The 24755-nt window shown below is 42.3% G+C and overlaps 2 protein-coding genes across 2 annotated transcripts; both read left to right on the top strand.

Moving 5' to 3' along the window:
• The first annotated feature begins 2853 nt into the window (after window positions 1-2853).
• Window positions 2854-3444, top strand: LOC102838188 (transmembrane protein 217-like). Its single transcript, XM_006860577.1, has one exon. It carries the CDS (start codon window positions 2854-2856, stop codon window positions 3442-3444), a length of 591 nt encoding a protein of 196 aa, XP_006860639.1.
• Window positions 3445-17562: 14118 nt separating this feature from the next.
• Window positions 17563-18117, top strand: LOC102837806 (transmembrane protein 217-like). The gene has a single exon (XM_006860576.1). The coding sequence runs from the start codon at window positions 17563-17565 to the stop codon at window positions 18115-18117; it is 555 nt and encodes a 184-aa protein (XP_006860638.1).
• The last annotated feature ends 6638 nt before the right edge of the window (window positions 18118-24755 follow it).

Below are 24755 nucleotides of genomic sequence, written 5' to 3'. Positions count from 1 at the left end.
AGTGAAATAGACTTAAAATACTTACTAATGAAGATCAAAGACCACAACCTTCTTTATGGATTGTAACTCAATGTAAAGAAAACTAAAATCCTCACAACTGGACCAATAAATAACATCATGATAAATGGAGAAAAGATTGAAATTGTCAAAGACCTCATTTTGCTTGCATCCACAATCAATACTCATGGAAGCAGCAGTCAAGAAATCAAACAACATAATGCATTAGGTAAATCTGCTGCACAAGACCTCTTTAAAGTGTTCAAGTGTTCAAGATACCAGTTTGAAGCTCGACAGTGCTTCAAACAAAGATATCACAGGCTGAGGTGAGCCTGATCCATACATGGTATTTTCAGTTGCCTCATGTGCATGTGGAAGTTGGACAGTGAGTGAGGAAGACTGTAGAACTGATGCATTTGACTTATGCTATTGGAGAAGAATACTGAAAGTACCATGGACTGCCAGAAGAACAAAGAGGTCTGTGTTGGGAAAGGTACATCCAGAATGCTCCTTGGAGGCAAGGTAGACATTATGAGGAGGGACCAGTCCCTGGAGAAGGACAATATGCTTGGTAAAATGGGGAGTCAGGAAAAAAAGGAAGACCCCCAATGAGATGAATTGATTCCGTGGTAGCAGCAATAGGCTTAAGCGTAACAACAACTGTGAAGATGGTGCAGGACTAGGCAGTGTTTCATTCTGTTGTACAAAGGGTCACTATGAGTCAGAATATTCTTTTTTTTTTCCTTTGGAATATTCTTTATTAGTAAAGCTGAACTATTGTTTGATTTAAAGAAGACTTCAGAGCTGTTTTTGGTTTAAGGTTTAAAGATGATCTCAGGGCAATAGTTAGGGGAGTCATCCAGCCTCAGTGGCTCCAGAAAGTCTGGATTCTATGAAAACTTGAAATTCTGTTCTGCATTTTCTCCCTTTTGATGAAAGGAAACCATTAGCCATGTATCCCATTTCTTCCTCCTATTTATGACTCTCCATCTTACTTTGTTGCCCCAGGCAAATAGAGCCCAATTGTGGTACCTTGGATGACAGCTTAAACAATGAACTAGGAGACAGAATAGAAACACTGAGCACAATAATAGGCCACTTAATAGGGAACCGTGACCCTAAACCTCCAAGCCAAGAAACCAGATCCCATGAGGTGTTTGGTTATACATCATCAGTCAAATTATTTTTTTGTTAAAGAAAGCAATCCCAAAAGACAGTGGTTTATTTGTAATAGCATTTTATCTCTTTCTAAAGTAACAGTGATCCATGGCTGATAGGGTGCTCTGCCATATTCACAAGGGCTTTCAATCTGAATCAAAGATAAGTTTTGACCTTGACTAATTGGGGATGGGGAAAAGGGACAAATGAGAGTGCTACTAGACCTTTCATGTGTAAGACTGTAAAGTGACATCCGTCACTTCCATGCACATCACAGTTTAGAACTAAGTCACAAGAGTGTAGATGTTAGATGAGAAATACAATGTGCCCTGTTAAAAGTTGGATCTATTACAAAAAGGAAGATGGGGTAAATGAGAGACAACAATCTTTGCCTGAGATAGGCCAATAAAACCCCCCAATTTTTGTGAGCTATTAGGGAATAGAGAGTATCTGTTATCTGCCAATTATGCCACAGGGACCTATGGTATGAAACTAGATGTCTTTTCCCACTCAGTTTTTTCCCTTAGAAAATTCAGGTGTGCTTACCTACCAACTGAAAGGTTGGCAGTTCAAATTTACCCAGCAGTACAGTGGAAGAGGAGTCCTGGTGTGGCGCTGTAGGATAAGCACCAGACTGTAAGGTCGGTTTGAACCACAAGATCGACAATTCAAACTCACCAGCCACCCTTTGAAAGCCCTATACAGGATTGCTATGAGTCAGAATTGACTCAACAGCACTTAACAGCCAGAACAACTATGGAAGTGATCTGATTCCATATGAGTATAGTCATCCAAAACCCTAAGGAGCACAGATCTACTCTAAAACACATGAGGTTGTTATGAGTTGGAATTCACTCAGTGACATTGGGTTTGGGTTTTTAGCTTTATTTATTTTCTCCTTCCCTCTATGCTGTTGGTGGGTTGGTTGGTTGGTTTTTCTCCTCTAACTTAAGGGTTTTTTTTCTCCTAATTTCTTAAATTTTCATCAACTCTCCACCCCAGCAGGGTGTACTGCCCTCGGTTTTCTCCTGAGACACTTGCATTCATGATTTGGGCAAATGCAGATAATGTCTACCATCTGGGGAGAGTGATGTTTGCCCAAGGCAATGACTGTTGTTGTTAAGTACCGTCAAATCAGTTACCACCCGTAGTGACCCTGATGAGCAGCTGGTGCGTTTGAACCGCCAACCTTGCAGTCCAGTGTTTTATCCCACAACTCCACACCAGGACTCCAAGGCAATGAGTGTTGTTGTTGCTGTTGCTGTTAAATGCCGTTAAGTAGGTAGGTTCTGATTCATAGTGATCCTGTACAGGATTTTAAGGACAGGCTGGTGAGTTTGAACCACCGACCTTGTAGTTTAAGCCAAACTTGCGGTCCAGTGCTTTATCCCACAGTGCCATACCAGTAGTAGAGGTCAAAGCAGAATTTGAATACCTTTTCAAGTTTTTTGTTTTTTTTTTCCAACATGCCTACATATTAAAATTACTAGGACATTTTGAAAAATATTGATGCTTAGGTCCCACTCAGAAAATGTTCTAATTGGCCTGGGCCTAGGTGTGTTTGATGGTTGTAATATGAAGCCACAATTGAGAATCACTGCTCTAATTGATCCACTCATTGCTGCTCGCCCCAGACTGCTTCCTGTCCCAATCAATTTTAAACATCTCCTGTTGTCTGTCTTCACAGGAAATCTCAGCATGAGAGAACAGCACTGGTGTGGGATGACCCCTAAAATAGGCACTGTGTTGTCAGGGGCCTTTACCATCATTTCCACCGACATGTACCTCATCTTTGAAGAAAAGTACATAAAGAGTAGCAATTGCCCTGAGGTGGAACTACGGAACCAGGGTATAAATAATATTATAAGTCAGTATTTCAGATGCTGGACTTTCGAGATTGCCTTCTTTATGTCTTTGGCCACCATTATCATCAGCTTCCTCTTACTGTACTCAGTGTATGCCCAGATATTCAGGGGCATGATGATCTACATCATCTGGATTTTTTTATATGAATCTGTAAGCATTATAATACAAGTTCTCACCAACAGTAACTCAGCCTTGGAAGCGGTCAGAGTGATACGCTGGTTTGGCTTGGTGTCCCGTATATTCATGCATTGCTTCTGGATGTTCTATGTCATCACTTACATGCAAATTATCTACAAAAGTAAAAGCCAAGGCAATATACTTTACAACCGACGTTTTTCTGTGGGTGTCAGAGAGTTCCCACGGCGTAAATCAAAGTCATTCAGCATTACCAACACTATAAATAATGTCAGATCTTTCCACTGAACCGCAGGTCTCCCAGGTTCTCCTGGCAATTCTGTTTTCATCTCTTCCTTTCATTTTTGCTGAGCATTCCAGTGAGTCAAGACCCTGCTACCTAATATTCACAACTGGAACATCCTGCTTACTGTAATTTTTAGTTAAAGGACATAACTATATATCAACCCCCACTTGAGTTCCTCTCACCTTTTCTGATCAGCATCACCCTACATCTGGTCAAAATTAAGAGAGCAAAGGATTAAAAATGAAACCAGACTGCAATATGTCCGTCCCTTCATCTTGGTATGTCCTTATTAGACTTCAATCCATAGCTCTGCAACTTAACTCTGGAATAAGCAATTCTGTATATATAGATCAGATTTTTATAGCATAAAGGATACAAAAATGTAGCATAAGGCATTTTGTTGTTGTCTTGGGATGGGTATGTGCTGTGCCCCTCCCTGCCCCTACATCACACACTCTATACTATATTCCAGACAAGAAAAAAAATTAAAATGAGGAAAAATCATTCTTCAGTTTCTGTCTTCAGTCTCTGCCTCCCCACACCCCCGATTATCAAGGATGACAGTCACGTGGTCAATCAAAAGGTATTTGTTAAACTTTTCTATGATCGTCACTGTGCTGGACACTTCAGGGATACAAGAAAAGTATAAGTTGTGATATCTGGCCTTAAAGACTTTATAGGTTAATGAAAAAAACTCAATTACTGTATATCAATCAATTAGCCAATTATATAAGACTGTACATGATAGCACACTATCAAAGATCAACTTCACTTCATGTTTAGGTTGAGAAAGTGTCAGAGCACTTTAAGCCACGAAGGACAACAAATATTAGACACTGGATTTTTTGTTATTGTTGAATAGCTTTACTGAGATATAATTGACATACAAGAAACTGCCTATATTTAAAGTTTATCATTTGATAAGTTTTGACATATATGCATACAGCCATGAAACCACCACATATATAACATGGATGACATTATGGATTACAACTCAATGTAAAGAATGCAAAATCCTTACAACTGGACCAATAAACAACATCATGATAAATAGAGAAAAGATTGAAGTTGTCAAGGATTTCATGTAACAAAGGCATTTGTTGCTGTTGTTAAAGTGCTGTTGAGTTGGTTCTGACTCCTAGTGACCCTGTAGAGAGTTTCTGAGGAGCGGCTGGTGGGTTTGAACTGCTTTGTTTTATTGTACTTTGCTTCATTGCACTTCACAGATAATTGCGTGTTTTACAAACTGAAGGTTTGTGGCAACCCTGCATCAAGCAAGTCTGTTGGCGCCATTTTTCCAATAGCATGCGCTCGGTTTATGTCTCTGTGTCACATTTTGGTAATCCTCACAAAATTTCCAACTTTTCCCTAATGCTATTGCATGTGTAGTAGAGTACAGTATAGTATAAACATAACTTTTTTTTTTTTCTTAAATGTTTTATTGTGAATTATGTGATAGTTTACATGGGAGAACATTAGTTTTACATTCATTCTATCATATATCCTCTCATTGCCATGGTTACATGCAATCCTTCCCCCATACCCTCCAGCTCTCCCTCTCTGAATCTAAAGTCTCCAGCTGCTCCATAGCTCCACGTCATCATCTCTGGCTCCATTTCAGGCATCACTGCTTCCCTGGGTAGGGTCCTGCTCTCTGCTCTTCTCCCTTGATGGTCCTAGGGACCTCTGCTCCTAGACTGAAAAGTTAATCACTCCCCTCCTTGCTATAAAACGTCTACCTTTACATTTTTGACCCTCACAATCAGTCCTGATAACAATTATTCACTATTGTATCACCAGAGACCCATCTGCATTTCATTGCATCAACCCCGCCTAGACAGATTGAGTACTACTCACTGGAGATTCTACCTTCCTCCAGGCCCTCTGGATCTAGGTTCCCTCTTGAAAGCTTGTAAGCCAGTCACTTCTTGCCTTTGTAGCCCCCTGCCCCCCATTTTGGGTAGCCAATTTCCAAGTTGCCCATCCCTGTCTACTCTGTGTGTGGAGGGGGTGGGAATGATTCTTGCTGTAAGGACTTGTTCCCTCTTTGGAGCTACTGCTTCCATAGGTGTATGTCAAGTTCATCAAATTGTATGAGAATACTTTTTTTTTTTCCCTCTTCTTTTTACTTCTGGTTGAGCTCTGATCACCCAGTCACTGAAGCCAGGATAAGTGGGTATTATCTGCAAGTGTGAGTGTTCTTATGCATATGTCCTCTCTTCTTATCAGCTGGATGCTTCACTCTTCACTCTAGTCCTCTGTGGCTATAAGCATAACTTTTTATATGCATTGTTCTTGTTGTTAAGTGCTGTTGAGTTGGTTCTAAGTCATAGTAATCCTGTATGGGGTTTCCGAGGAGTGGTGGTGGTGGTTGTTATGTGCTGTGGAGTCGGTTCCGACTCATAGGGACCCTGTATAGGGTTTCCAAGGCTGTAAATCTTCATGGGAGTAGAAAGCCTCATCTTTCTCCCACAGAATGGCTGGTAGTTTTGAACTGCTGACCTTGAAGTTAGCAGACCAACTTATAACCATAAGCTACCAGAGCTCCTTTCACTTACACTTAGTATGGTCAATTTTTATTTTATTTTATTTTTTTCATTTAGACAGTCTAATAGGCGTTTAAGGAGACATGGTAGCTCAGTGGTTAAGTTCTTGTCTAGTAACCAAAAGGTCATTGGTTCAAACACACCAGCCACTCTTGGAGAGAAAGCTATGGCAGCCTGCTTAAGTAAAGGTGACAGCTTTGGAAACCCTATTGGGCAGTTCTACTTTGTCTTACAGTATCTCTTTGAATCAGAATCGACTTGATGCCGATGGGAATAGGTACATAGTGATATCTCCTTATGGTTTCAACCTGCATTTCCTGACTTACCCTCCATCTAGATCTATATACTGCTGAAGGTGCTGTTTCCATCTCTTTAACCCTTCCCCTGAATAATTCTGCACTCTTCAATTAGTGCCACATCAAAATGGCAATTTTGACATCCTTGAGAGACTCAAATTGTATTCCTTTTAAATGTTCTTTGAGTTTGGGAAACAAAAAGAAATTTGAAAGGGGCAGAATCAGGGCTCTAGGTGCTTGGGGTATTGGTGTTAGGTGCCACAGAGTCAGTTCTTATTCATAGTTACCCTATGTGCAACAGAACAAAACACTACTTAGTCCTGCACCAGCCTCACAATTGTTATTATGTGTGGGCCCACTATTGTAGATACTGTATCAATTCATCTTGTGGGGGACTTCCTCTTTTTCCAATGATGCTTCACTTTACAAAGCATGATGTCTTTTTTAAGGGACTAATCCTTCTAGTAAAATAGCCAAAGTACTTGAGACAAAGTCTTGCCATCCTTACTTCTAAGAAACATATTGGCTATACTTCCAAGACAGATTTGTACATTCTTCTGGCAGCCCATGGTATTGTCAATATTCTTCACCAATACTCAAATGCATCAACTCTTTCCCACTCTTCCTTTTTCATCACCCAGCTTTCACGTGCATATGAGGCCAGTGACAATGCCCTGGCTTGGGTCAAGTGCACCTTAGTCCTTAAAGTGATATCTTTCATCTTTAACACCTTTAAAAGAGGTCTTTTGCAACCAATCTGCCCAATTCAATTTGTCATTTGATTTCTTGACTGCTGCTTCCATGAATACCGATTGTGGATCCAAGCAAAATGAAATCCTTGACAACTTCAATCTTTTCTCTATTTATCATGATGTTGTTTATTGGTCCAGTTGTAAGGATTTTTGCATTCTTTACATTGAGCTGTAATCCATAATGAAGGCTATATTCTTCGATCTTCATGAGCAAGTGCTTCAGGTTCTTTTTATTTTCAGCAAGCCAGACTGTGTCAAATTCATATCTTGATTTGTTAATGAGCCTTCCTCCAATCCTGATGCCACATTCTTCTTCATGTAGTCCAGATGTTAGAATTATTTGCTCAGCATACAGACTGAATAAGTATGGGGAAAAGATACAACACTGGTGCACACCTTTCCTATAATGACTGCCTCTTGGTCTATCTACAGGTTCCTTATAAGCACAATGAAGTGTTATGGAATTCTCATTCTTCATGATGTTATCCATAGTTTGTTATGTTTCATACAGTTGAATGCCTTTGCATAGTCAATAAAAGCATAAGCAAACATCCTTCTGACATTCTCTACTTTTAGTCAAGATCCATCTGACATCAGCAATGATATGCCTAGTTTCATGACCTCTTGTAGATCCTGCTTGAGTTTCTGGCAGCTTCCTGTAGATATACGGCTCCAACCAGATTTTGAGTTATCTTCTGCAGAATTTTACTTGCATATGATTTTAATGGTATTATTCAATAATTCCTGCATTTTGGGTCAGCTTTCTTTGGAATAGACATAAATATGGATCTCTTCCTGTCAGTTGACCAGGTAGCTGTCTTCCAAATTTCTTAATATAGGCTAGTGAGTTCTTCCAGTGTTGTATCAGGTTGTTGAAACATTCCAATTGGCCTTCTGTCAATTCCTAAACACTGGTTTGCTGTTGTCTTCAGTGCAACTTGGAATTCTTCCTTCAGTACCATTGGTTCTCAACCATATGCTACATTCTGAAATGGTTGAGTATCGATCAGTTCTTTTTTTATAATGAGGTAAGGTTTCCCAATGAAATTCTCATAGGATAGTCCTTGCTAGCCTCAAAGAATGAGCAGGTGTATTGCTGAAAAAACTCCTTGGTACAAATTTCCTGGCTTTTTCCTTACCAAGTCAGCTTTCAAATTTCATAAAGCTTATTTGTAATAATACCCTATGATCATCTTGTGTCCTTTGAAAAAGACTATCAAGATTACCCCTTTGTAATACCCCAAATTAGTTGTTATGGCCTTTCTGTCTTGAACTGAACTGGTTGGCAGATCCATTTGGAAGCCACTTCTTTGATTGAACCTTGCTTTGGGGAAGCCACCGTAATGAAACAAGACAATTGTCTTATTGAGAAAACTTGTCTGCAGTTATTCACTGATGACAAAGACATATCTAAACATATTTTGTTCAGAAAAACCTGCTCGTGCATGAAACAGAACCCTAATAGCAATACTTTTTGACTTACCCTCATATATATATCCAACACTCATCTGTCTGTTTGTCCTACTGTGGTGGCTTGAATGTTGCTGTGATACTGGAGGTTATGCCACTGGTATTTCAAATAGCAGCAGGAACACGTGATGGAGAGATTTCAGCAGAGGTTCTAGACTAAGACAGAATAGGAAGAAAGACCTGATGTCTTAGGCTGGGTTCTCTAGAGAAGCAAAACCAGTGAAACTTATATATGTATATGTAAAGAGAAGTTTATATCAAGGAAATGACTCATAATTGTAGAAGTGGGAGAGTTCCAAGTCCGGGTCAGCTGAGACAAGATAGGCAGGCAGGCCTGGCAGGCAGTCGGGCAGACAGGAGTTCCAAGTCCGGGCACAGAGCAGGAGCGTAGCACTGGGGTGGGAGTGGCAGCAGGGTGACAGGAGTGACCAAGGCTTGGGCGGGTGTGCTGCAGAGCTAGTGGCACAGAGCACAAGAGCTGGAGCATCAGGAATGGGTGCGTGTGTGTGTGTGGGGGGGGGATTGGCTGGGGTCCCTCCTGATGGGTGGCCATCAGCTTTTCCAGCAGGTAGGCCCATGTGCCAAGGAGTATCTCTAGCATCTTCCAGATGCGCTCAGCAGGCAGGCCCGGCAGGCAGACAGGCGGACAAACAATAGAGCAGACCACTACCTCAGGTTCAAAGAACTGGATAGTAGAGGATGACCCAGATGGAGAACCAGATCCAGAGGGCTGGGGGGGTGGGTGGGAAGCAAACTTCCTGTGTGTCCATTATATTGGGAACTGGCCACACCACCAAGGAAGCATCCTTTCAATTGATTGGCTGCACATAGCCAATCATCATAGAATTAACTATGCCTGTATTAAAACTCACCATGGGGATGGCCACATCTCAACTGCCAAACCATTGGAAGTCTTAGCCCAGTCAAGTTGACACAAAACCTTAACTATCACACTTGGCAATCTATTTCTAAAAAGCAAAAAAATGGCCAGTGAAAATATTATAAATGGCAGCCAAATGGTGCCAGAAGATGAGCTCCTCAGGTTGCAAGACACACAGAATGTGACTGTGGAAGAGCTGACACAATGATGTAAATGGAGCATAGTGATTTGCTAAAATGGCATGACTCAAAATAAGAAGAAACAGCTGCAAACACACATTAATGGTTGAAACAGATAATATACAAAGTCTGAATATAGGAATATTGGAAGTTGCCAGAAATGAAACAGATGATAAAAAAATTGATACCTTAGTGAAGGAGCCCTGGTGGTGCTGTAGGTTGGCTGTTCAAACCCACAAGCCACTCTGAGGGAGAAAAAGGAGACTTTCTGCTTCTGTAAAGACTTACAGGCTTGGCTATCCTATACAAGGTCACCATGAGTTGGGATCAACTCAATGGCAGTGAATTTGATTTGGTTTGGGTTAGGCATTAGTGAGCTGAAATGGACTGGATTTGACCGTTTTGACCGTTTTCTAATCAATCATGTGGTCTAGTATGCCACGAATGACAAATTGTAGAGGAATAATGTCAAATTTATCATCTAAAAGAACATTTCAAGGTCTATCCTGAAGTACAACATATTGTTGTTGTTGTTGTTAAGCGCCGTCAAGTCGGTTCTGATCCATAACGACCCTGTATAGGGTTTCCAAGGAACAGCTAGTGAGCTTGAACTGCTGACTTTGAGGCTAAAACAGACTTTGCAATCCAGTGCATTAGCTCACAGTGCCACACCAGTATCCCCACAACATTGTTGTTGTTGTTAGGTGCCATCAAGTCGGCACCAACTCATAGCGACCTTATGCACAGCAGAACGAAACACTGCCCGATCCTGGGCCAACCTCACTGTTGCCACACTTGAGTCCATTGATGCTGCCACTTGGCCAATCCATCTCATTGGGGGTCTTCCTCTTTTTCTCTGCCCTTCCACCTTACCAAACATGATATCCTTCTCCAGCGACTGGTCCCTCCTGACAATATGTCTGAAGTATGATAGACCAAGTTTGGCCATCTTGGCCTCCAAGGAGCACTCTGACTGCACTTCTTCCAACATGGATCTGTTGGTTCTTTTGGCATCCCATGGTACTTTCAATATTCTCCTCCAACACCGTAACTCGAATGCATCAATTCTTCTATAGTCTTCCTTATTTACTGTCCAGCTTTCACATGCATATAAGGTTATTGAAAATACCATGGCTTGGGTCAGGCGCACCTTAGTCCTCAAGCTGACATCTTTGCTCTTCAACAATCAAGAAATCAAGTTCCTTCAGGACAAACTCCCCTCTAAGACTGAAAATCAAAGGGAGCACATGAACAGGCATGTAAGCTTGCTGGCAACTACATTGATCTACTAGTGAGTGGAAGAGGGGGAAAGGCAGCAATGAAGAAATGGACTGAGTTCAACCATAGTCCAATGACTCCTGTTGACCTGGAGATGAGAGAGAGAAGAGGAAGGGCTGGTTGGTACAAAGTGTGGTGAGACCTGGGGACACCTGAGCCTGTGGACAAGGACATAGCCACAGAGGGCTAGAGCTGAGAGTGAAGCATCCAGCTGATATGAAGTGATGGGAGATGCACAAGAACACTCCAACTTGTAGACAGTATCCATTTGACCTAGCCTTGATGACTCGATAATCAGAACTTGACTAGAGGAAGATTACAAAAAAAAAAAGTTGTTTTTTTGTTTTTTGATAAAGGAAACAAGGGTAAATTGCTACAATTTGATGAACCTGACGTGTACTCTCAGAGGTAGTTACTCTAAATACCAACAGAGAGGGAAGGAGTCTTCACATCAAGTATTAATGCTATCCCCTGTGTACACAGGGTAGATAGGGTTGGGCAACTTAAACATTGGCTACCTAAAATGAGGGGGCAATAAAGGCACAAAGTGACTGGCTTTCAAGAGGGAGTTTAGTTTAAGAGTATGGGGGAAAATAAAGAGTCCCCACTGAATAGATTTCATCTTGTCTAGATTAGCGTAGTGGTTACGAATTGGGCTGCAAACCACAAGGTCAGTAGTTCAAAACTACCAGCTGTTCTGAGGGAGAAAGATGAGACTTTCTGCTCCCGTAAAGATTTACAGCCTCGGAAACCCTGTACAGGGTCGCTATGGGTTGGAACCGACTCGACGACACTTAACAACAACAACAGATGAGTCTGGTGAAAAGAGATGGGGATAAGATTCATATGATTCAATAGTAAATAATTATTATCATGACTAATTGCAACTGTCACAATTGTAAAGGTAGACATTTTGTAACAAAAATAAGGGAATGGTTAATCTTACAGTCTAGAGACAGAGGACCCTAGACCATCAAGGGAGAAGAGCACAAGTGGAATGTGGGACCTTATCTAGAGAAGCAGCAACTCCAGAGACGGAGGCAGAGATAGGGTCATGGAAAGGAGGAGTGGCTGAGGACTCTAGATTTAAGAGAAGAAAGGGATTAAGAGTTGGTGGCCAGGAGGCAGACTTGCAGAGTGTGCCATTTGGAGATGTAAATTATTATATATGACTGAGTGTTTTTGTTTTTGTTTTAAAGCTAAAGTGGATAAAGAGAAATACTGTTAACTGATGATACATGGAGGGGATTATAATCATTGTAATAAAACAGTGTGTATGATTTGTTGAATGTAAAACTGATGATCTGCCCTGTAAACTTTCAATCAATCCACAATAAAAACCTTAAATAAATAAATAAAATGAGGGAGACATAAAGGCACGAAGTGTTTGGCTTACAAGTTTTCAAGAGGGAGTTTAGTTTAAGAGTGTGTGGGGGAAGATAGAGTCCCCACTGAATAGTTTTCATCTTGTCTAGATGGGTCTGGTGAAAAGAGATGGGTATATGATTCTTATGAGTCACTAGTGAGTCATTGTTATCATGACTAATTGAGACTGTCACAATAGTAAAGGTAGAAGTTTTGTAACAAAAATGGGGGAGTCATTAATCTTACAGTCCAGAGACAGAGGATCCTAGGACCATCAAGGAAGAAGAGCATAAGTGGAATGAGGGACCCTATCCAGAGAATCAGTGACACCAGAGATGGAGGCAGAGATGAAGACATAGAGAGAGGGAGCACCTGAGGACTCTAGATTCATGGAAAGAGAGAGACTGAGAGCTGGCGGCCAGGAGGCAGGATTGCAGATATGCTCTTTGGTTGTTTAAATTATTATATATGTCTGAGTGTTTTAAAAAAACAAAGAGAAATACTGTTAACTGATGGTACATGAAAGATATTCTAATCATTGTAATGAAACAAAGTATATGATTTGTTGAATGTAAAACTGATGATCTGTCCTGTAAACTTTTACTCAAATCACAATAAAAACTAAGATTGTACCCACTTGACCTGGCTTCAATGGTTGGATTATCAGAACTTGACTAGAAGAAGAAAGAAGAGGAAAAAAAGAGTAATCTGTTACAATTTGATGAACTTGACCTATACTTATGGATGTAGTAGCTCAGAAGAGGGAACAAATCTTTACAGCTAGGATCATTTCCACCCCTTCAGTATGTAGGGTTGACAGAGATGAGCAACTTGGACATTGGCTACCCAAAAGGGGGGGCAGGGTTTACAAAGGCAAAAAGTCTTACAAGCTTTCAAGAGGGAGCCTAGTTCCAAGAGGTGCAGGAGAAGAAAGAATCTCCACTGAGTGGTTTCCAATCTGCCTGGACGGGGCTGATGAAAGGAGGTGGGGATAGGATTCTTGTGATACAATAGTGAATAATTGCTATCAGGACTGACTGTGAGGGTTGGAAATGTAAAGGTAGACATTTTGTAGCAAAAGGAGGGGAGTGCAGGACCCTCCCCAGAGAAACAATGATGTCAGAGATGGAGGCAGAGATGATGAAGTGGAGAGATGGAGCGGCTAGGGACACTGGACTCAGGGAAGGAGAGGGGCTGTGTGCTGATGACCAGGGGGCAGGGTTGGAAATGTAGCAAGAGGAGGGGAGTGGTTGACTTTGCAGTCCAGGAGTGGAGGTCCCTGGGATCATCAAGGGAGAAGAGCAGAGTGTGAGACCCTACCCAGAGAAGCAGTGATGCCAGAGATGGAAGCAAACTGAGAGATGGAGCAGCTGGGGACTCTGGACTCAGGGAGAGAGAGGGGCTGTGTGCTGGCAGCGGGGGCGGGGGCAGGCTTGCAGGGTGTACCCTTTGGTTGTTTGATGATGCATGGAGGGGACTGCAATCATCGCAATGAAATGAAATACGATAGGATGACTGTAAAGCTAATGTTCTCCCATGTAAATTGTCACATAATTCACAATAAAAACTTTAAAAAAAAAAATCACAATAAATACTTAAAAAAAAGTAAGGAGGTCATTATGTACTGATATGGCAACATTGCCAAGATACATGAGAGAGCTTCAGAAAATTCATGGGAAAGAGAATGGAATTTTCCCGTGGATTTTTTGAAGTCCCTTCTTATTAACAGGACCCTCAACTTACACCAAACTTACTGTTTCCAAACTGACTCTCTTCTGTCCCTTTGTCTCCATTGCTGGGAATGAAATCTGCCTTCTTATTATTATAGAACAATCTGAGACATCGTAGACCATGATTATGTAGAAAAATGAAATAATAATATATATTTGAATTGCTCCTATTTGCATAAGCACCTGAGAATTTGCATAAGGATACGTGATAAACTAATAACAGTGGTTATTTTGAGGGGTGTAGAAATTGGACATATATGGGAGACAGGAATGGAAGCCACAGTTTTTTGTTGTCTATCTGTAATATTGTCTTATTTTTTAATCACATGAATGAATTACCTATTATTGCATCAGTCATGGTTCTCCAGAGAAACAGAACCAATAAGATTATAGAGAGAATGAGAGAGATTATTTTAAGGATTTGATTCCTGAGGTTGTAGGCCTGGCAAGTCCAAAGTCTATAGAGTAGGCAACAGGTAGAAACTCTGATAATCTTGTACCTGAAATTGATGGCCAGGCAGTGGGCTAGAAACTCCAGCAGGGTGTCTGTGTTATAGTCTTGAGTTAGAATTCCTCCTCTGAAAACTGACATTGGCTTTCAAGGGATTCCATGGATTGGGTGAGGCTCACCCACATTTTCTAGGTAATCTCTTTTATTTAGTGAATAAATATTAATCACAGCAACGAAATACCTTCACAGCAACATCCAGACTAGTGTGTGATCAAACAATTGGGAAACATAGCCTAACCAAACTGACAGATAAAATGAACCATCACACCTATTTAGGCAATTATTAAAAGAAAGTTTTAAAAATGTTTTTATAAAATTCTAGATTGCTAACCACAAGGTTGTGGCTCAAACCACCAGCTGCTCCTCGGAAACCTTATGCAGGGTTGCTATGAGTCCGAACCTACTGGAGAGCTCCTAATAGCAACAACAACAGCGATAGAATTCTTACTAATTTTTTAATTGGCAAAGAGAGATAGCATTTTCTGGAAGGCACCAATCAAATGTGCAGTGGCGTGTGATTTTCCTTTTTATGGTAGAAGGTTCTGTGGAACCAAGGGGCCAATGGGGAGTTCCAGAAAGCAGGGAGCAGGCGCTGACAGCAGTCAGCATGAACAAGTGATGGGCATTGTTGAGTGCCGTCAAGTTGATTCCAGTTCATAGTGATCTTGTATATGATTTCCAAGAGCGGCTGGTGGGTTTAAGCTGCAGTCCAGTGCCTATCCTACAGCACCACCCCAGGGCACTTGGAGGCTTTAAAGCTTTCTGGGAGCTGTCCCACTGGGAGCCCCGGTGTGAATTATTCCATGTTGAACTCTGAGTTCTTGGTTGTTCATATTAACTGGAGCAGCTGTAGAAAGGGTTAAAAATGGCAAAACATGGGAAGATCGGATCAGATCTTTTCCACACATGCATACCCTTAAAGTCCTTCCAGTCCTCCCCACTGTCTTCCAGAGAAACTTCCACCTGGCAGGTAAAAACTGTTCATTGTCTGGCCCCTTCCTCCACGGTTTCACAGGACCCTCAACTTACACCAAACTTACTGTTTCCAAACTGACTTTCTTCTGTCCCTTTTTCTCTATTGTTGTTGTTGTTGTTGTTGTTATGTGCCGTGGAGTCGGTTCCGACTCATAACGACCCTGTACAGGGTTTCCGAGACTGTAAATCTTTACGGGAGCAGAAAGCCTCACCTTTCTCCCGCGGAACTGCTGGTAGTTTTGAACTGCTGACCTTTCGGTTCGCAGCCCGATTCATAACCACTACATTACCAGAGCTCCTTTTGCTGGGAATGAAATCTCTCCTTCTCTGTACAGATAAGGCCTTCATCCTTTAAGACTCAAGCTCAACTACAGAAAGCTTCCTGATTCTTTTTCTAGGGTAGGGCCTCTCACTGTGACGTCTTGAAGACATGGGATCACTCCCATCACAGCACAGACGAGTTTTATTTATATATGTTTTATTTAAGAAAATGTTTATTTTCCCTCATTAGAATACTTCCTTGTGTATCTCCAGCACTGAGCCCAGTACCTCACACACAGAAGGTCCTCAGTAGATGTTTGCTGTGTGCGTGTTGAGTGACTAGAATGTAGCAGAGGAACCCACCAGAAGGCAGAAGCAGAAGTTAGGTGGTTATTACGGCAACCCAGGAGGGAGGTGTTGAAGGCTGGAACCAAGCCTGGGACTGAGGGGATGTGGAACCAATGCAATGTATAAAGACAGTGCCTTGAAACCTGTGATGTAGGCCTCAACCAAAGGGATAAACCTGTGTGGGCTGAGACCCTATTTGGGCCAGTTTGGGATAGCACCCCATGGATAATGACTGCTCTGGAAACTGCTCGATGAGAAGGAAACAAATGAAGTTTGGTTGGTGGAGAAGGGGAAAAAAATCAATGCAACTGTCCTCGAGGCCTGGTGGCCCACTGGTGGCTGAGTCAGAGAGGCCTGTGCATAGCTTCTCCCACCCCACCTGGCACCCCTTCACATCTGAGGCATGTAGAAAGATGTGCTTCTCAAAGAATGGCTTCTGGAGTCTTGCAGGGTCAGTGGAATAGTGGTGAAGAAGGTGAAGGAATATTTGCGATGGATCCAGCAAGTAAGGAAGAGAAGGTTGGGGTGGTTGGGCCAGGGGGGCAGAGCAGAGGCAGATGGCCTCTGACAGAACTGAGCAGGAGCTCTCTTCTAAACACCCCAGAGAGAGGTCGAATCAGGCTTCTAGCTGAGGTCCTCCATTGGAAAGCTGTCAGGTATAGGAAGGCATGTGTTTCTGTTGTATACCATTTTCCCTGTCTTTTCCTCTTCCAGTGATAGTGCCCCAGTGAGGTGAATGAAGACAGGGAGAGTCCTCTGAATTGCAAAGTGAGAAGGTGATCATCCTGGGAGGGACATTTGCACTGGGTCCACAGACACCCCAACCTTGGGCCCTCGCTGATAACCAACACCCTCAGCAGGGTTTGCTCTGGCTCTAGGATCTCCACCCTGAGATCAGGCCTAATTCAGGATGCATCCAGAGGTCTGCTTTCTGAGTCTTTGCCTGCACAACTGTGGTTTATCCTTAAGTCATCTTTACCCTGGGCAGAAAAGCTAGTAAGTCTCCATCCATAAACTTTCCCCGTTCCACATGCTGCTGACCAAAAGCCTGCAACTTGGGACATGTCTGTCAGAGAACTAAGGAACAAAGCAAGGAAATTCTCTTTCTAAGAGCTTGGAAGAAAGGAAAAGTGGGGAGGGATTTCCTAGAGAGGGGCCAAGAATTGACTACATCATTATCCCATTATTCTTACCTAATTCCCTAAAACCTGACACCAATGGGAGCACCCTTTTTGCCACCTTGAAGCAAGCCTGTGTCCAATATATGCAACATCAACAACTGGCATTAGTAGTACAGAACACCCCCATTTCACAACAATAAGGCTTGTTAGGTCAGAGCACAGACCAGCCCCCATGTCCCAGGACTTCCCACCCATCACCTGTCCATATACCATTATTACTTTTACTTTCCCCATGTACATCTAGTAGCTTGGGGACTTTGTCTAGCTCTGTCATCTTGTCATGTGTCCTCATGTGATTTTTTTTTTTTTTTTTTTATGAAGGAGATACTCTGGTAAAACAAGTACAAAATGAATATGAAGAAGAATTGCTTCATCGTGGGCATCTTCTCTGTCCTCAATACCATCCAGTTTCTCCTCTTTGAGGTGAACTATGTTACAGACTTTGGCTACAAATCAGATATGTTCAGTGTTTACAAGGAAACACACTTGGATCATGATTCTTGGTTCATAATGTACATGAAGAGCATCAAAATCTGCCTATCGGCCATCACCCTCATAGTCAGTTGCACCCTCATTTATTGCATCTACATGAATATCTACCTGGGGATGCTGATCTATGTCATATGGATCATCATCTATGAGGCCATCAATTTCTTCATGGTCCTGCTTATCAGGGAGTCCATCAAAAAGGTGTTTGAGGAGCTGAGTTACTTGCACCTGATCTTCCAGGTTTCTCGCATGTTCCTGCACTTCTGCTGTCTGCCATTTGTCATCAAGCAAATAATCATCCTTTACAAGGACCCCAAGCTCTCCAACAAAACGGGCCGCCACCGACACTCCTCCGTCAGTATAGCCAGCTCTTGGTCCCCGATTCAGCTGGCACTGTACCGCAAGTTTAACTGAATTGGAGCAGGAAGAAAAGAGTGAGAGAGGGACAATAGTACTTCCTGACATTGGAGCTCCCCTTTTCCTGCTTGCCTTCTACTAGGGCTGCTTGCCTTTTGGGTTCTGCATTTAGGAATGATTTCTTGGGGAAGGTGGGTATTACAATTCTTGCACATCACGTATGTTTGTTTTTATGTGTGTTTATGAGAAAGAGAAAGACTTGTTTTAACATTAAATTATATGCTATGTTTGTGCTCACTTAATGGTCTCATTGGTTTATGCTGTTTTCTCTCCTGGTCCTCTCCTGTCTGCATGGCCTTAGTACCCTAATTTTCCTCTGTGGACCACCCTGCAGATGCAGGGTCCTGTTGGGGCCTTCTGGACTAGCGTTGTCCTGTAAAGCTTTCTACGCCAATGAAAATGCTCTCCATCCACTAGCCACATGTGACTCTTGCACCCTTGAAATGTGGCTTTTGGAATCCAGGAACCAAATTTTAAATGTGATTCCATGTTAATAAGTTTCTATTACAATAGCCACAAGTAGCCAGATTGTGGTGACCCTGTTGCAGAGTTCGGTAATCTTATTTCACTCCTGCCTGGAACCCTGGGGACATCCCCTTTCCAGTTTGGGCATACTCTGCAGGAAGAAGCCATACTTTGTTGGTTCTTAATAAAATGACAAGAAGAGCCTCCAAATAAGAAAACTCCAGGTCTCCTCAACTTTGGCACCATAGATATTTGGGACTGGATACTTCTTGGTCATGAGGGACTGTGCTGTGCATTATAGGATATTTAGCAATAGCTCTGGCCTCCACCCACTAGATGTCAGAAACATCACCCAACCCCAGTTGAGAAGATCAAAAATGTTTTCAGATATTGACCAGTGTCCCCTGGAGGGCTCAAGTGCGTGCAGTTGAGAACCACTACTTTGAAATCCGATACCCCCTGTACTGAGAGCTAACAAACCACTGTGTCAACCAGCAGAATTCCCCTTTTACCAAAGCTCTTCACTTGAATCACCTAGTGTACAACATGGTCTGCATATAATGTGTTCATGTAAATGACATGCACACACATATAACAAGCACAGTACAAATAGAAAACCCATGCAAGGAGGGTTATACAGTTTTAAAAGGTCCCAGAATAGTCACGCATTATTTGTGTAAATATATAATCGTTTTCATCCTAATGGTTCATGGTTTGATAAAATTGAGGCTCAGGGGCTCAAGTGATGTGATGAAGGACACATAGCAGCAAAAGCAGGACTGGGACCTCCATGACCTTAATTCCTATGTGAAAGCTCCACTTGGTTCCCTGAGACACTCTTACTTGTACCAAGATAAAAAGGAAAGACTTCTTTTTGGATATTTCCTTTTTCTTCAAAACTGTCACGAGTGAAGGCAAAGGACACTGTTTACTTGGACTACATCCCTCCAAACCATAAGTATAAGAACAATACCAGTTACTAATAAGTTAATCCAATCATGGCCACTCCACGTGTATCAGTGTTCAAGGACTGATTTTTCCGAAGTAGATGGCCAGGCCTTTTTTCTGAAGAGCCTCTGTTGTTGTTGTGTGCTGCCGAGTTGGTTCAGACTCATAGTGACCCTGTATAGGTTTTCTGAGGAGTGACTGGTGAATTTGAACCACCGACCTTGCAGTCCAAACTGACCTAGGGGTCGAATGCTTATCCTACAGTGGATTCAAACCTCTAGTTTCTAGCTTAGAAGCTGGGTATATTAACTGTTGGCTTCAGAGCTTCAATAATGACAACAGCTTACTTTATTGAACACTTATTAAGTGCCAGATACTATTTTAACAATTCACTAAATTCTGCCCTGTAAAGAGAAAGATTTGGATCTAGGCCACTTCCCCAAATGACCACAAGATGGCAGTCAGTAATAGGCTGTTACCCATCAATACTGTTTGCCAAGGACACCAGATCCTCTGGGGGTGGCTGACTGGGAATTTAGGGAGCTTCAAACTGATGATTGAGGACTAATAGTGTGTGTTCCCACCCTTGTCTCACAAGGCGTGCCTTGTCTGGTTGTGACTCATTGGTACCAGAAATAAAATATGGGCAGACTTCAGACTTCTGGTTCCCCATCCCCGCTAGGTTCACTGTGGTGGGAACAGAGAAGGAAGGTGAAGTCTGGTGGGGGGAGAGGACATTCGCATTAAGCAGTTGGAGGGAGAACCATAGTTCCAAGAATCAGTTCAATTAAATTTACCTGAAGTCCCTGGGTGGTACAAACGGTTAATGCCCTCAGCAAGAAGCCACTCACTCATCTCTGCCAAGAAATTTGGAAGACAACTATCTGGCCGACTGATTGGAAGAGATCTGTATTTGTGCCCATTCCAAAGAGAGTGAATGTGGAAATCGTTGGACAATCTCTTTGATATCCCATGTGAGTAAAATTTTGCTAAAGATAATACAGAAATGGCTGCAAGCATACATTGACAGAGAACTTCCAGAGGTTCAAGCTGGATTCAGAAGAGACCCTGGAATGAGGGATATCATTGCTGATGTCTGATGGATCTTGGCTGAAAGCAGAGAATATCAGAAAGATGTTTATCTGTGCTTTATTGATTACACAAAGGCTTTCAACTGTATGGATCATAACAAGCTATGGACAACATTGCAAAATATGAATATTCTGAAACACCTAATTATACTCATGAGGAATCTGTACCTGGACCAAGAGGCAGTTTTTCGAACAGAACATGGGAACACTGAATGCTTTAAAATTAAGAAAGGTGTGCGACAAGGTTGTATTCCTTCACCATACTTATTCAACTTGTATGCTGAGCAAATAATCCTAGAAGCTGGATTATATGAAGAAAAAGGTGGCATCAGGATTGGAGGAAGACTCATTAACAACCTGCAATATGCAGATGACACAACCTTGCTTGCTGAAAGTGAAGAGGACTTAAAATACTTATTGATGAAGATCAAAGACCATAGCCTTTGGTACAGATTGCATCTCAATGTAAAGAAAACAAAAATCCTCACCACTGGACCAATAAACAACATTCTTATCAATGGAGAAAAGATTGAAGTTGTCAAGGACTTCATTCTTCTTGGATCAATTATCAACACTCACAGAAGCAGCAGTCAAAAAATCAAAGGATGTGTTGCATTAGCAAATCTGCTGCACAAGACCTTTTTAAAGTGTTGAAGAGCAAAGATGTCAGCTTGAGGACTAAGGTGCACCTGACCCAAGGCATGGTATTTTCAATAACCTCATATACATGCGAGAAAGCTGGACAGTGAATAAGGAAGACAGTAGAAGAATTGATGCTTTTGAGTTATGGTGTTGGAGGAGAATATTGAAAGTGCCATGGGCTGCCAAAAGAACCAATAGATTCATTTTGGAAGAAGTACAGCCAGAGTGCTCCTTGGAGGCCAGGATGGCCAAACTTCGTCTCTCATACTTCGGACATATTGTCAGGAGGGACCAGTCACTGGAGAAGGATATCATTTTTGGTAAGGTAGAGGTTCAGAGAAAAGGAGAAAGACCCCCAGCGAGATGGATTGGTCAAGTGGATGGACTCAAGTGTGGCAACAGTGGTAAGGTTATCCCAGGATCGGGCAGTGTTTCATTCTGCTGTGTATAAGGTCACTATGAGTCAGTACAGACTCGATGGCACCTAACAACAACAAACTAAACAAAAGGTTGGAAGTTCAAATCTACCCAGAGGTACCTCAAAAGAAAGGCCTGGTTATCTACTTCTGAAAAATGAGTCACAATTGTATTCTAACCTATACAGGATCTCCATGAGTTGGAACTGACTGCAGCAACTGGTTAGGATTGTCTGATGCAGGAAAACCGAAGACACTCAAGCACACAGCTGTGCTCCCCTGGTCACCAAAACTCCTCAAAAGCATGCTTGCTTCTGACTCTGCTTCCTCCCCTCCCATTCTCTGTAGAACCCCCCCCTCCAGTCAGATCTTTACCCCCAACTGCTCCACTGAGGTTCTCTGACCCAGGTCACCAGGGGTCTACACATTACCCAGTCAGGTGGTCAGTTCTCCACCTTATCTTACTTATCTCAGTGACTCTGCACCACCTGTCCCTTCCTCCTCCTGCCAACAGGCCGCCAGGACTGCCACTGTCTCCATTCCTCTTTTCTACCTTCTTCACTGGCTCCTTCCTGTTCCTCTTTCTGACCTCCAAGCATTGGAGTGTTCTGGTCTCACTGACTCCCAGGTTATCCTTCAGACTTGTCACTGATAGCTCCATATGTAATGGCCAACCCAGCCCAGTTTCCTGAACTCTGGATTTGTTCATCCAATTGCTTACTTTATGTGGTAGGTTGTCTCTAATATGGTTCTCAATGATCTGCCTTTGAGTGATGGGATGTCACCTTCAAGACTGTTGTTGCTGTTGTTAATTGCTGTCAAGTTGACTTCAGCTAATAGCAACCCTATGTATGCCAAATAGAAGTGCTCTATACAGGGTCACTATGAGTTGGAACCAACTCGATGGCATTTGACAACAACAATAGGGTTATGGGATTCCTGGTGTGGCACTGTAGGATAAGTACTGGGCCACAAGGTCGGTTTGAGTCACAAGGTAGGCAGTTCAAAAGCACCAGATGCTCCTTGGAATTCCTATACAGGGGCATTGTGAGAAGGAACCAACTCGACGGCACTTAACAACAACAACAACATAGGGTTTTCAAAGCTGACCCTTTTGGAAGCAGATCACTGGGCCTGTCTTCCAAGGTGCCTTTGGGTGGGTTCAGCCTGTCAGCTGGTACTCTGTGCCTCTGAGGGACACAGGCCTTTCAAGATTAAAAGAAAAAATATAAAACAAAACAATCTTATTTCTTGTCAAACCAATTCTAACGCATAGTGACCCTATAGAATCCAGTAGAACTGCCCAATAGCGTTTCCAAGGTTTCAGCCTTAATTTACCAACAGATTGGTGGATTTGGATCTTTTGGTTAGCTGCTGAATGCTTTAACCATTACCAGGGCTTACTCCCATAAATATTACATCCTTGAAACCATGTGGGGGTAGTTCTACTCTGTCCTTCAGGGTCATAATGAGTCGGAAATGGCATGACAACAGGTAGTTTAGTTTGGGGGAATCTTTCTGGAAGCAGACCACCAGTGCTTTCTCCTGTGGAGCCACTGGTGGGTTTGAACCACGGTGCTGAACCACTGCACAACCAGTGCAGTGCCTCTCCTTAGATTGTTGATGTTGTTGTTAGGTGCCATCAAATCGGCTCTGACTCATAGCAACGCTATGCACAACAGAAGAAAACACTACTCAGTCCTGCGCCTTCTTCACGATTGTTATGTTTGATGCCATTGCTGCTGGTATCGTGTCAATCCTTCTCTTTGAGGTGGACTTCTTATTCATTGTCCCTCCACTCTACCGAGTGTGATGTCCTTCTCCAGGTTCTGGCCCCTCCTGACAATATGTCTGAAGTATGAGAGATCAAGTCTTGCCATCCTGGCTTCCAAGGAGCATTCTGGCTGTAATTCTTTCAATACAAATTGGTTTGATCTTCTGGAAGTCTATAATACTTTCAGTATCCTCCTCCAACACCACAATTCAAATGCATCGATTCTTCTATGGTCAGTCTTATTCACTGTCCAGCTTTTGCATGCATATGAGGTTATTGAAAATACCATGGATTGGGTCAGGTGCACCTTAGTCCTCAAATTGATATCTTTGCTCTTGAACACTTTAAAGAGGTCTTGTGCAGCAGATTTGCCTAATGCAATACATCATTTGATTTCTTGACTTCTGCTTCCATGAGTGTTGATTCAAACAAAAGGAAGTTTCCAATCTCTTCTCCATTTTTCATGATGTTATTTATTAGTCCATTGGTGAGGATTTTTTCCCCTTTACATTGAGGTGCAATCCATACTTCAGTAAGTATTTTAAGTCCTCTTCACTTTCTGCAAGCAAGGTGGTATCATCTGCATATTGCAGGTTGTTAATGAGTCTTCCTCCAATCCTATACCACATTCTTATTCATATGATCCACCTTCTCAGATTATTTGCTCAGCTTACAGGTTGAATAAGTATAGTGAAAGGGTACAATCCTGGTGCACACCTTCCCTGATTTTAAACCATTTAGTGTCCCTTTGTTAAATTTAAATAATTGCCTCTTAGTCTATGTACAGGTTCCTCATGAGAACAATTTAATGTTCTGGGATACCCATTCTTTGCAATGTTGTCCATAGCGTGTCATGATCCACACAGTTGAAAGCCTTTTCAGAGTCAAAGATTCAGTTACAGACTCTACAATGACTTCAGTGGCACTTACTCTCTCTTACTCTCTCCCTCACATGAAGAGGGAAGTCAGCTATTCTTGTCAGTATCCTCCGGAGAGCCCTACATGGCAAGAAACAGGTCTCTGGGCAACAGCCTGCAAGGAAAGGCATCTCACCAACCACTTTGGGAGTCCTGTGGGGGTAGTTTCACCCTGTCCTATATGGTTGCTCTGAGTCAGAATCAACTCGATGGCAATGTATTTGGTTTGGGGTGAATCCAAACAAGCCAAATTCATTACTGTCAAGTTGATTCTGATTCATGGCAACCCATGTGTTGTACAGTATAGAACTGAGCTTCATAGGGTTTTCTTGGCTGCAATCTTTATAGAAGCAGGTCTTGTCTTGTCAGGTGCCATCGAGTC

This window comes from Chrysochloris asiatica, unplaced genomic scaffold (genome assembly GCF_000296735.1).
Source record: "Chrysochloris asiatica unplaced genomic scaffold, ChrAsi1.0 scaffold00038, whole genome shotgun sequence".
Lineage (NCBI taxonomy): Eukaryota > Metazoa > Chordata > Mammalia > Afrosoricida > Chrysochloridae > Chrysochloris > Chrysochloris asiatica.
Note: the sequence above shows the minus strand (reverse complement) of the source record. Positions and strands in the feature narration are given on the sequence as shown.